This window comes from Bombyx mandarina, chromosome 28 (assembly GCF_030267445.1).
Source record: "Bombyx mandarina strain Sakado chromosome 28, ASM3026744v2".
NCBI lineage: Eukaryota > Metazoa > Arthropoda > Insecta > Lepidoptera > Bombycidae > Bombyx > Bombyx mandarina.
The window spans coordinates 6,577,561-6,591,425 of record NC_143233.1 but is presented as its reverse complement, the minus strand read 5'-3'; the positions used below and the strand labels follow the sequence as shown (position 1 = coordinate 6,591,425).

General features: G+C 44.2%; 1 protein-coding gene across 1 annotated transcript in view; it reads left to right on the top strand.

Annotated features, from left to right (window-relative positions):
- LOC114243815 (uncharacterized) overlaps window positions 1-13,235 on the top strand; it is a 48,644-nt gene extending 35,409 nt beyond the window's left edge. Inside the window, exons 4-6 of the mRNA XM_028175433.2 lie at window positions 5,539-5,712; window positions 11,960-12,126; window positions 13,055-13,235. Of these exons, the coding sequence (XP_028031234.2) occupies window positions 5,539-5,712; window positions 11,960-12,126; window positions 13,055-13,210 (497 nt within the window). The 3' untranslated portion in view covers window positions 13,211-13,235. The remainder of the gene's footprint in view (window positions 1-5,538; window positions 5,713-11,959; window positions 12,127-13,054) is intronic.
- Window positions 13,236-13,865: the final 630 nt, after the last annotated feature.

Sequence of the window (13,865 nt, the reverse complement as noted above, 5' to 3'; positions counted from 1 at the left end):
CTGGCATCTCGGACTTCGGCGATGCGAGACTTTACGTCGCGTTGTAGGGCACGCATTCGAATACGATTTTCCGCGGTAGGATACCTGTCGTAGGCGCGTATCGAGGCGTTCTTAGCTCTAAGGAGTTCCCTAATATCGTCGGACAATTTGAAGCGGTGAAGGAAGTCCTCCGCTACAACTTGTTTCGATGACCTATCTAATGTCGAGGTGATGTGTGATGTTAAGATGTCTATGGCTTCAGCGGTATCCTGAGGAGACGGGGTAGAGTCCGGGTTAAACGGGAGCGATGGTGGATTAGATTCAGCCAGGCTGATGCCCAGCGTGTGCCAATCCACCACAGTCCTCGTGACGGGAACGGAATCGGGAGCGCGACCGAGCTTCATGACGACGGGACGGTGGTCTGAATCTAACTCTGAAACTACTTCGATCGAGTGTAAGCGCAGAGTTACGTTTTTTAATAACGCTATGTCGAGTATATCCGGGCGATGCGCGATATTTAGCGGGTAGTGAGTCGGGGTTAACGGAGCGACGATATCGAAGGCGAGATCATCGACTAACGCGTCAAGCCGCCTGCCATTCGGGGTTGTGGTGTGTGAGTTCCACCTGATGTGTTTACAATTTAGGTCGCCCGCCAGAATGACAGAGCTCCCCATACCGAGCAGCGCCTCAATATCACTGCTTAGAACGATCTTATCCGGTGGAAGATAAACGGACGCGATAACGATCGGCGCGTGTCCCGTCAGTGAGATTCGGCACACTGATGCTTCGATATTAGCGAGCGCGGGAGGATCGAGCGGGACGCAATGCAGGGCTCTTCTATAGTAAATAACGGTACCACCACCACGGGCAGAGAGCCTGTCGTTCCTGACCATGTTATAGTTCGCGATTTTAGGGTCACGGCGCGCGGGCTTAAGTAGGGTCTCCTGCACTAAGAAAATGTCAATTTGATGGTCACGCAAAAAATCACAAACCTGATCACGTTGATTTGCGAGACCGTAAGCGTTAAAAAATCCTATTGTTACGGATAAGGGTTTTATTCTACTAATGTACGCCATTGATTACCGGCGGAGTGAGGGGAGGACGTACGTATTTAACGACGCGTATACGTCAGCGTATTCTTGCACAACGGCGATAAAATGTTGTGCAGTGGAGGCGGCGCGAATGGCGTCACCCAAAGCGTTAACACGCTCAAAGTTGATCGACTGAAAAAAGTCGATCGCTAGAGCGAGATTTTCGGACGCGGTCGGAGGGCAGGTCGCGGGGGAGGGACGTATCGCGGGGGTGGGACGAGTCGCGGGGGAGAGAGTTGTAGCCGTGTTCGTGTACAGCAACGGTTTAGCCCAAGCCGAGACGCTGGGCACCGACGCCGGCACGAAAGCAGGCTTAGCCTTCGGCACAGAGGGTACCGTGGCTTTGATGTCTGGGCCGGAAGCTCGGAGGCGGTTTTGACGGGCGACGCGGCGATTTATTTTTGGAGCTCGGGGGCATCCACGATAGTTCGCGGGGTGACCTTGTGTTCGGCACAGGACACAGCTAGGCGGTTCCGTCGCGGTTTTTTGGTCGCGAGCGCAGAGGGCCGTGGCGTGATCGCCCAAACACTTAACACATCGGGGGCGCGCGTGACAGTTACGGGAAGAGTGCCCGTACAGTTGGCAGTTATGGCACTGACTAGGAGTGCCTTTTTTATGGGGGACTTCGACGGCAATACCGGAGAGCCTACAGACGGTTCGAATGTTAAAAATTTGCTTACCCTCGGGGGTAGGCTGGAGGGCGACTAAAACCATATTGTATGGCTCCCTACCGCGGCCGGTGTGCATGCGGTGCACGGAATTTACTGGTAGGCCTTGTTCTATCAGATCTGCCTTGACGAGATCGGCATCTAGCTCCTTCGGAATTCCACGTATGACAACGCGGAGTTCGCGCTCCTCCTGGAGCGTATAAGTGTGGAAACTTATACGCTCCTTTCGGAGGTAACTTGAGAGGGCCCTATGGTCGTCGGGTGTCGTTACTTTTATTTGAATCCCGTTGGCGAGATTACGGGCGCTGGCAAAATTAATATTTTTGGCCTTAAGGGCCAGGGAAACTCGGTCCCAAGCTGCCTTCTCTTGAAGGATAACCGGGGGAGGGGTCTGAGTTTTAGATTGCGCCACCGGTCGCGGCGACGGAGTGGCACGGGCTGGAGGCGCAACGGGAGTCTGAGGGCGGGGGCGCGACGCGTTCGCGGCTTTGCTAATTTTAGCGGCCGCGAGAGCTCGAGACTCCGCGGCACGCTTCTTACCCTTTTGTACCAGGGTGAATCCATCCGTCGATGAGGCGGGGGCGAGGTCGACCTCCATCTCCGAGTCAGAGTCGGAGGACGAGGAGGCGGGCGCAGGTGACCTACAAGCAGGAGTTTTGGAGGGCGCGACGGAGGCCGCGGATGATCGCGCTGCTGGAACGGTGGCCACGGCGGACGACGCAGTAGTTTTACTCGCCAGTATAGGCGACGCGGGAACGGCAGGCACGACGGAGGCTGCGGTGCTCGATGTAGACGCTTTGCACGCAGGTACAGGCGACGCAGGAGCAGCGAGCACGGCGGAGTCTTCGAGAGAGCTCGCAGTGTGATTGGCCTTGAAAGCCAGAAACTCTGAGGCGAGCTGTGGGTGACGAAGTCGGAGGAATTCCACGAATACAGCGTCCATGATCGCTGAGTACCCAGGTGGGGCGGCCCCGGGTCTTGAAAACACTCGCCTTGCGGCGAGGCCCCAACTTCTCGGACCTGAGCGGTTCTATTGAACACAGGTGGCAATGCGGCGCGATTACTACAGGACAAAGAAAAAGCACAACAAAACAGAAATTACAAAAAGAAGCAAAACAAATAAATACTTGCAGGAAAACACTTTGTCGGCAAATGTTCCACGAACACAAAAATAACTAAAACAAAACAAATAAAAGCTTCCAGGAAACACACTTGGTCGGCAGATGTATCACAAACACAGACCGCGCGAACAATGGCCGGGCTAACAAAAGCCGGGCGAACAAAGACCGGGCGATCGAGTGGACGATGAGCACGTCCGCACGTGACGGGTGCCTCTATCGGAATGAAAATAATTTGTGTTATCACTTAAGCCGCGTCCGCTTTATTAATTGAATTTTAATATGATTTTTATAACATTTAGGAAACTAGTCACATAGCTTAAGCTAATTGTGATTTGAGGTAATACAAGTTTTCGCTTACAAAGATCGTGAAAAGGCCCATCATCATAGTATAGTGATAGTATTAGTTATTTGGTGAATAAGAGTACCATTTGATATATTCGAAGTTCATTTTATTTATAAACTTATTTGTTCTTGTGATGTGGGTTAGATTTAAATTTTCATTTTTATTGATGGTGGGGACTTTTTGGCGGGAACGCGAGGAGTGAAGTTGTGTGATTTGTTTTATTTTGTCTATTTAGTGTTTCTTCGGGTTTGAATGTGTAATAATGGTGGTTTATTAACTGTTTGATATCTGTGAAAGTGCACAAATGTGGAAAAATGAAACAAAGTCGCTAGACGTAACTTCTCGGGATCCTCCAAAAAGTTCACTGAAAAAATCTTAGTAAATGACCACCATTTTACTGAGATTATATATCATCCCATTTCATTTCATTTAATTTCATCCCAGTTGATTAATGTCTCAAATTAGTCGTGTTCATTTCATTTCACTCCATAATATCATTTTTCATAAAAATATGAATATAAATTAAAATAAGACATGACTGAAAGGTCTCAGTTACCAGGTCATAAAATCCCTTAAAAAAAAATTGATGGTGGTGGTAGTTTAATCTGTTCCATTACTGCAATCAAAGTGGCTACTAACAATGTTAATATGTAGCTAATGGATATCTCATCTAGTTTTCTGCTTAAAATCAGTGTAATAATGTTTTAATTTTTAAAGATTCAAGTAGACGAAGCATTAAAAAAAAAAGAAATTTAAAAACATTTAATCGCTTTTCTTTCATAGCTTACGCGCTGTTTCTTGTACGTAAATTGGATTCGAAGTAGTCGATAGGGGTAGGTCTATATTAGGGGGATGCTGATGGTATCGATATAAAACGGTACATACTGACTGCTCGTTATGTTACATGAGGTTTACTTTTGAGATCTTTTTAAAAGAAAATAACCGCGTAGGTGAATGTATACTCGATAAAACAAACATACTCATCGATTTTTAAAGCGCAGCTATTAGCTTTGTATGTTTGTTTGCATCTTTGAGTGGTATTTTTCAACGACTTCAAGAAGTCCGATTAACTTGAAAATTTAGATCGGTACTCATCAAAGATTAATGAAAGTTTAATAATTTTGTTACATTTTATACTTTCGTAATGTCCTAATATAACATCCTAAATAAAAAATAAAAAATTGATTTTTCTTTGGTTTTCTATGTAAGCTGATTTTTTTAGTTTCTATACTACCTACTTAAATTAATGATAGTATCGGTAAGCATTCTCATATCAATGACTGACACCACAACCCACTGAGTTTCTCACCGGATCTTCTCAGTGGGTCGTGTTTCCGATCCGGTGGTAGCTTCTGTGAAGCACTCAAAAACACAAAAAAGGAAAAGTTTATAAATATTTTTATACAAAAACAGACGGTAGTTAGCACAATATTCAAACTTCTACAATTAACACCTTGGTCTGTTAACGTGACCACGAAAACTGTAACTGTAAATAATAAAACTAGCACAAGTATGTAAGGCTAGGAAATTACTGGTGGTAGGATCTCTTGTGAGTCCGCGCGGGTAGGTACCACCGCCCCGCTCTTCTGAACGACATCTGAGATAAATAACAGGTTAAGTATTAACCTTTATTTAATGCAGGTTTTGAACCGTATTCTTTGAAGGAGAAGATTATATTCAAATCAATCTGTATTGACATATCAATAACATTTTTTTGTCCAAATGCACAGATTGCCACCTTTGATAATAGACGACTCAAATGTAGGTATGTTTGTTGTCTGGTCCTTACCTTATCTTACTTTTTACTTAATTGACGCAGCATGTCGTCTTTTTCCATTTGGGCCATCTCAGCTCCCTTCACATATCCATTCGCTCGCATACTGGTGGTAGGACCTCTTTATTGGTGGTAAGACCTCTTGAGTCCGCACGGGTAGGTACCACCGACCTGCCTATTTCTGCCGTGAAGCAGTAATGCGTTTCGGTTTGAAGGGTGGGGCAGCCGTTGTTACTATACTTGAGACCTCAGAACTTCTATCTCAAGGTGGGTGGCACATTTACGTCGTAGATGTCTATGGGTTCCAGTAACCACTTCAACCAGGAGGGCTGTGATCAAAGCCATTAAAAAAATTACTAAACTAAAATAATGTAATAAACATTTGAAACATTTCTGAAAACGAAGACAGTTGAATTATTAAAATTTAAATTTGATTCGAATCACCGCCTCCGTACGTTTGTTTGAAGAGGAGACTTAAAACTATCATCACGTAAGACCGGCTTTCGTTGCGCGCAAAACAGCCAGCGCAAGCTACTGTAATCCGTTTTCTTTCTTCCCGAAGGTGCATTTTCGCGTACATTCAGCCGCATAAAGATAACTCACAACGAGCTCTACACATCAGTAATGAAATTTTACAACGAAGTTGAGAAGCCGGTGTGTATTTACGAAGCGCTCGGCGTCCGGAGATACTTCAAGATTTATATAGTCGCTTTGAAGAATCGTTATAGGCACAGAGGTGAGTGAGAGCAGATTGTCAACAATCATACTTAAAAACATACATGGGACAGCCGATGTACTGTTAAAATTGAGACATTAGAACTCATGGTACAAGTTAGTGGCATGATTTGGGTTATAGATGTCTATGGGCTCCGGTAACCATTTAACACCAGGTTGGCCGTGAGTTCGTCCACCCATATCAGCATAAAAAGAACATGTGTGGCACTCGGGGACTGCCGCGGTAAAGCTGTTGCATAGCATTTTTTATTAACTTATGCAATTATGATTAGACAATAATAATTCAATATTATAACAATATTCACAAACACTACACAAGCGCAACGTGTGAATGTGTTGAACGCGAGCTACATGGTAGGCGGAGTGGGGGTGTTAGCTTTTATTTTCGTTACGGAATTTCTTGATTCGGTTAAAGTATGAAATTGCCGTTTTATTGTATTCGAATTGACATAGAACCTTCATGGTTTGAGATTTTTGAGTGAAACTTTTTTCAAATAGTACCTATGAGGTTCTTCTTTTAAAAATTGTGCAACATTCGATTATCGACTTTCAGTTGTTTTTTTATTCAGCTTAGACAAGAAATATGGATACTTCGAAAATCCGAATGATTTTTGAATACGTGTTCTGACGCGGAACTAACGCTGCAGAAACACCTCGTAAGCTGTTTGGTGGTCTCAACATGGCGTCATTCACTATAGCTTTCTGCGATCTGGTCAAGCAATAACGGCAGATGTTCACTGTACCGAACTCCGAACAATGATAGCAAAATTTGCAGTTAAACAGCCCCGACTCATGAATCGATCTTCACAATTATTGCTCCATGATAACGCGAGATCTCATACAGCACGAGAAGCCGTTTTAACTCTACAGGAACTGCAATTAGAAACCATTCGTCACCCTCCGTATTCGCCAGACCTTGCTCCAACGGACTACCATTTTTTTCGTGATTTGACCAATTTTCTACGTGATAAAAAGTTTTCTTCCCAGGAGGCAGTACAAAATGCTTTCACATAGTTTGTAGATTCTAGATCACCAGATTTCCTATTAGATGGCAGTAATGTATAAATAGTTTGGTTAAATAAATATGTTAAATGAAAAAAAAAACGAATTTCAATTTTTCAGTACAAATCGGCAATTCCATAGTTTAACCCCTAATATTTTTTTTTATTGAGGTTAATGTAAATGTTATGGTAAATTAATAAAAAGATTTATGATTTGATCTAAACAGGGGAAAAATATGGGCCGCACTTATAAGCTCGAGTCACGAGATCACCCGGTCGTGAGGTTAATTTGTTTTATTTTAAATGGGCCTTAGTTCATTGCACCGAAAATTAGGTATTGTGTTTCATGTTTTATTACGTTGTAATTTATTTGTATTTTTTTCTATTTTCCTTGTACTCACTGAAAACCGAAGAAAATATTCTAAATGTTTTTTACTGGTGGTAGGAACTTTTGTGAGTCTATTTTTTTTTTTTTTTTTTTTTTTATAACAAGTAAGAGGCAAACGAGCAAGACGGGTCACCTGATGGTAAGTGATTCACCGCCGCCCACGGTCACCAGCGTTTACGCCAGTGCGTTGCCTACCCTTCAGATAAGAATATGCTCTTTTCTTGAATAACCCAATGTCGCAGTTGTTGGGGAAGACCGCTGATGGCAACGAATTCCAGAGATTTACTGTGCGTGGCAGAAAACTGTTTTTAAAACGCATTGTAGTGGAACGCCAACCATCCAGATGGTGCGGATGATAGTTCCGGCGAGACGATCGGTTGCGAAAATCAGCGGCTTCTATTAAATTGAACAACTCCTCGGAACACTCCCCATTGTAAATTCTGTAAAGTATGCATAGGGAAGATAAATCCCTACGCAGTGCCAAAGGATCTAGCCGATCGGTAAGTACAGGATCGTCGACAATCCGAGATGCCCTACGTTGAATTCGGTCAAAGGGAGATAGCTGATAACCCGGAGCCCCGGCCCAAAGGTGGCAACAATACTCCATGTGAGGCCGCACCTGCGCCTTATACAGCTTAAGGCGGTGAGCCGGCTTGAAGTACTGTTTGGCCCTGTTGAGTACTCCGAGTTTTTTGGAGGCCATTTTAGCCTTGCTCTCCAAATGACCGCCAAACTGGACAACACTCGAAATGTCTACGCCCAGAATGCCCATGTTCGGCTTGGCACAAAGGTGAGTGTTTCCGAAGAGTGGCGATGCGACAAAGGGGGCTTTTTTAGCGGTAAACGCGCAAACTTGAGTCTTAGAAGGGTTAAACTGGACTAGATTTAGTCCCCCCCAATCGGAAATCTTCACAAGGGATGATTCGATTTCAGACACAAGTTTGTTCCGACACTCATCGACGTGATCCCGAGAGATATTGCTGCGGCCGAAATACAGTGCATCCACGGTACTGTCATCCGCATAGCAATGAATGCCACTGGTATGCAACAAATCATTGATATGCAGAATGAACAATGTCGGGGATAACACGCAGCCTTGGGGAACACCAGCATTTACGGTCCGGGGGTCCGAGCATGAGCCGTCTACGACGACTTTAACTCTCCGTTCCGCAAGGAAACTGCCGATCCACCTACAAAGTCTCTCAGGAGGCCCATAGGAAGGAAGCTTCGATAGTAAGGCTTTATGCCAAACCCGATCGAAGGCTTTCGCAATGTCCAAACTAACGCCTAGTGCCTCACCCCTACTCTCAACCGCCTGCGCCCAACGGTGAGTTAGTAAAGCCAAAAGATCACCAGCTGATCGGCCTTTGCGGAAGCCATATTGGCGGTCGCTGATCAGCTGGTGCTCTTCCAGGTAGCCCATGAGCTGGCGGTTGATTATGGATTCCATAATTTTGGAGAGCAAGGAGGTGATAGCGATAGGCCTGTAGTTGGACGGATCTGAGCGGTCGCCTTTTTTAGGGATCGGGTGTACTAGAGCCGTCTTCCATGAATGTGGGACAACGCCGAGGACATAAGAGTGTCTGAATAAGCGCGTTAAAACCGGTGCCAGCTCTGGAGCACACACCTTCAGCACAATAGGAGATATTCCATCGGGCCCACTCGACTTGTTGACATCCAGGGAGAATAGTGCTTTCCGCACAGCACACTGTGTGAAGCGGACGTCCGCCATTGTGGTTTCACACTTCGGGATGGTAGGAGGAGTGTTCCCCCTGTCGTCAAGAGTCGAGTTTTCCGCAAAGATAGAGCCAAGAAGATCGGCTTTCTCCCTTGCGGAATAGGCCAATGAACCATCCTCCCCACGCAAAGGTGGAAGCGTCGACCGACAGAAATTACCCTGGACAGCCTTGGCGAGAGACCAGAACGCACGAGAGCCAGATGGCAGGCGCGCCAGTCTCTCGCCAATTCTCCCAACGTAATTTGACTTTGCCAATGCAATTTGCTTCTTAAAGAACCTGGAAGCAGAGTTGTACTTCTTCTTGAGTGAGTCAGAGTTTACATCCTTAGCGGCCTTTGCCATAGCCCAAGCCTGGTAGCATTCCCGCTTGCGACGATGTGCGTCACGGCAGGACCCACCAAACCAGGGCCGAGACCTGCCACCGACAGGCACTGCTGAGCTAGGAACAAACAATTCCATGCCCTGCAGCACGACGCCGGCAACCGAGTCAGCGCAGGTGCTAGGATCCTCTGACTTGAAGCAAATCTGCCCCCATGGGTAGGATGCAAAGAAAGAGCGCATCCCGTTCCAGTCTGCTGACCTGTAGTGCCAAACACGTCGTCTACCAGATGGAAGTGGTTGTGACGAGACGGTGAGAGGCACCACGCTCCGAACTAGGCAATGGTCCGATGACCCGAGAGGAGCATCGACCCATACCCGAATGGGTTCGGGGCGAGAGGTCAGCAGAAGGTCCAATAAGGAAGGCGAATGGTCTTCCACATCCGGCACACGTGTGGGAGAAGGTACCATCTGCGTCAGACCATTGGCAATGGCAAAATCGTGAGCAGACCTTCCCGCATGGTCAGTACGTGTTGACCCAAGCCAGTCAGAGTGGTGGGCATTAAAGTCGCCCAAAACCACAATTTCTGCGGTAGGAATCTGCTCAAGTATTCTGTCAGTGGACACCTGCAGGTGCTCGAAGAGCCGGTCAATTTCCGAATTTCCGCTATGAGACCTGTAAAGGCACGCGTAGACGCGAATGTGATCCTCACAATCGACGCGCACCCAAAGGGTCGACAGGTCTCTGCCTTCAAGACTGCTGAGCCTACGGTAACAAATTCCCTCCCTGATGTACACACACACGCCGGCGCGTGGCACAAAAATGTGCTCCAGGCTATAGGCCGGGTACTTTAGATATGAAGTGTCAGTTGGGGAGGAAATCTGCGTCTCCGTCAGGAAAAGCAAATCTGGCCTTTCCGTCTCGAGATGGTGGTGGACGGCATTTAAGTTCGAGTGAAGTCCCCTGATGTTAGAAAAATCCACTGCTAAAGTGGAGGGGGACTTTCTCGTTATTGGGCTCAGTTTGCACCCAGCAGCTGTGATAAACGACGCTTGATGTGCCCCCCCAGAATACGATGGGCAGCCTGAGCCAGAGCGAGAGGATAGCATCTCTCGCTCTCGCTCAGAGAGGGATTCTCCAGTCTCTAAGAGACTGGTACCCTCCTGGGGTATTTTATTTGTATCACTCGTCGCCATCACAAAAATCAAAAATAGCATAAGGGGTGGGGAAGGAAAGGGAAGGAGAAAGGTCACAGAGGGTGAGGAATTGTGGGACAGGGAATAAAAAGACAGGAAGGGGCCAACTGATACTCATTCCCACACGCAACGCAACAGTCCCTAGAAAATCTGTTGCGATACGTGTAGTATAATGAAAGTGCCAGTTGCTATTTGGGCCCCGAGGTAGAGGGATAAGGGCACCGGGACTCTCACTCACCAGTCGAAACGCGGTGGCCTCTAGGAGGCCCCCACTTCACGCTGATTTTCTGTGAGAGGGTAGTGTTTCACCGGTCGATCCTGCCCACCTACGTGCTACAGCGAACTGCAGACTTGGATCTACTACTCTTAAACTATTTCTATATTTCTGCCGTGAAGCAGCCATGCGTTTCGGTCTGAAGGCTGGGGTAGCCGTTGTAACTATACTGAGAACTTATATCTCACGGTGGGTGGCGCATTTACATTATAGATGTCTATGGGCTACAGTAACCATTTAACTCCAAGTGGGCTCGTCCACCCATCTAATCAATAAAAAATAATAATTAAATAATGTGTTAGTGACACTTTTGAATTTCTCAGCCGTGCGAGCGAACATTCTTAATTGCGTCAAGCATTTTGGTAGCAAAATTTGATTTAGGTTCTGCAGCTAGTAAAAAACTAAGGCACATTCATCTATACTAATATTATAAAGAGGAAAGATTTGTTTGTTTGTTTGTTTCGAATAGGCTCCGAAACTACTGGACCGATTTGAAAAAATATTTTTCCATTAGAAGCCGACATTGTCCCTGATGAACATAGGCTACTTTTTTTTATTTTTTTTTTATTTTATATTTTTTGTTTCATGTGTGTTTTAATGTTTCCGAAGCGAAGCGAGGGCGGGTCGCTAGTTCGCTTATAAAGCGATTGATATAAACTATCTCAAATAGACAATCCGTGTAATTCGCTGTGTGGCCAAACCGTTCGCTCCCTGTATCAAAATAAAAATGTTTAAGGCCTGTTTTTTTTTTCTATCGCCAGATAAAAAATTAATTCATTTAAGTAATTTCAAAGAAAAGTTTTTAATTTTAAACATTTATCTGGTAATTTTAAAATCAGTCTATAGATTCGTGGCTCTAGTATACAAAGTAATAAAATAATGATGATTACACATAATAAGAGTATTTGGATTTTTGAAGTGAAAACTTCTTTAGAATCGTGATTTTAAACCGGATGCAACGGAAAAAACGACAGGTAAGAGACACAAATACAAAAATGTGTAGGATGAAGCCAGCAAAGAATGAGACAGAAATATACATACTATTTAATACAGCGTCATCTGTGAGATTTTTTAATACTAACGTGTGTATGAAAGCTCTTGTAGTGAATTTTAATTTAAGATTATACGTGAAATTAAAATATCAATTCACAGAGGGCGCTACCTTACAATTATTTACTAATGACAAAATTTTACATATACTTAAGATGTTTAGGATAATTGTATTTTAATTTTGGAAGGTTTCACTTCTACCACGTGTGAATTGCACACATTTTGTTTTTTTTGTTAGTGAACATTTTCGTATCATTGGTATATCTAATTATTTAATTCCAGGTATAGCAAAAGAAATGATAAAAGCCGCGATAGCATTGAGCGCGAGTGCTAATGTACCTGCTGTATCGGGAATATTCACAACGGGAAGGCTGCAACAGATAGCCGATGAATTAGGCTTCAAGAAACTAAATGAAATTTATTATGTTAGATATTTGGTTGACAATCAGGTGAGCTGTGATTGGGAATTGAGAGGTAAAATTGGAATCTATATAATATTAATACATGAAGCAAAAACTTTGTATCCCTTTTTACGAAAATTGGACGGACGGAAGAGTATGAAATCTTCCTCACTTATAGAGAATATAGAGAAGAAGTGCACAATGCTAATATTTTTTTAAAATAATGCATTAAAGATATATTAAATCAATAAAGAAAACATCACACACACTACATACCATGTATTTGACGCACACACGCATGCATAGTGCAATCTATTTATTGTCAATCTTTTGTTCTTGACGTCTGTGGTCAAATTGAGAATAGATTAAATATTGTTTGTCTTTATTAAAAAAAATTTAAAACTTTATTAGTGTAGCGCCTTGGCGAAATTTTTGATTATAGAAGTATAAAATACAATCATAATAGTGTACAAACTTACAATTCCAATTAATTATCGAAATTCGACTACTGCAGGACCTCTAGTATAATAATGTATTAACAGGGGATAAGTCATATCTGGCCCTAAGCTTCGATTCGCTGTACTATGGGAAACTGATATACATTTTTTTATTGGATAGATGGGTGGACGAGCTCACAGCCCAATGGGCGTTAAGTGGTCACCGAAGCCCACAGACATCTACGACGTAAATGCCGCCACCCACCTTGAGATATGAGTTTAAAAGTCTCAGTATAGTTACGACTGCCCCAACCTTCAAACCGAAACGCATTACTGCTTCACGGCAGAAATAGGCAGGGTGGTGGTACCTAACCGTGCGGACTCACAAGAGGTTCTACCACCAGTAAGTATAATACTATTTGCTTACGTTTAAATATACGTTAAATGCTTCGACAAAGAGTAAACAAAATTTGTTCATAGAAATAATGTTTTCACGAAACTTAATTTTAAAATTAAACAAATACTATTTTTTGCCATAGATGGTTTTCTGCGATACCGGCGAAGGGAATTATGGTGCTGCCCTAATGGTATACAGGATACCGGACGTTGAAGAACCCCAAGAGTTACACACTCAGCATTCATCCCGATTTAATATCCAGCCTATTGGCGATGATGATGACGAGCAAGATGATTAAATGGTGTTTCAGGGTGATGATGTTTCGATAAAATGCTTTACGTAATATGATGAGAATTAGGATGTGTTCATGATGATTTATTTTTAATTTATTGTACATGTTGATTGGGAGAATCACTTCCTACTTGCCTAAGGTCATAAAGGTTGCTGGCAGAAAGTTACAGATCTAACAGCTATTACGAAGACGCGTACAAACGTAAAAGTAGGCAGAAATGTTCTAAATTGCGGTAGGCAGCGGCTTGGCTCTGCCCCTGGCATTGCTGAAGTCCATGGGCGACGGTAACCACTCACCATCAGGTGGGCCGTATGCCCGAATGCCTACAAAGGCAATAAAAAAAAAAAATAATATTAAAACTACTTTGTGTTTGAATATTGCGATTTGGTATAAATGTATGTTTGTTGTCTGGTCCTTACCTTATCTTACTGTGTGGAATTGACGCAGCATGTCGTATTTGTCAATTCGGACCATCTCAGCACTCACATATCCATTCGCTCGCATACTGGTGGTAGGACCTCTTTATTGGTGGTAGGACCTCTTGGGTCCGCACGGGTAGGTACCACCGTCCTGCCTATTTCTGCCGTGAAGCAGTAAGCGTTTCGGTTTAAAGGATAGGAGAGCCGTTGTAACTGTACTGAGACCTTAGAGCTTATTTCTA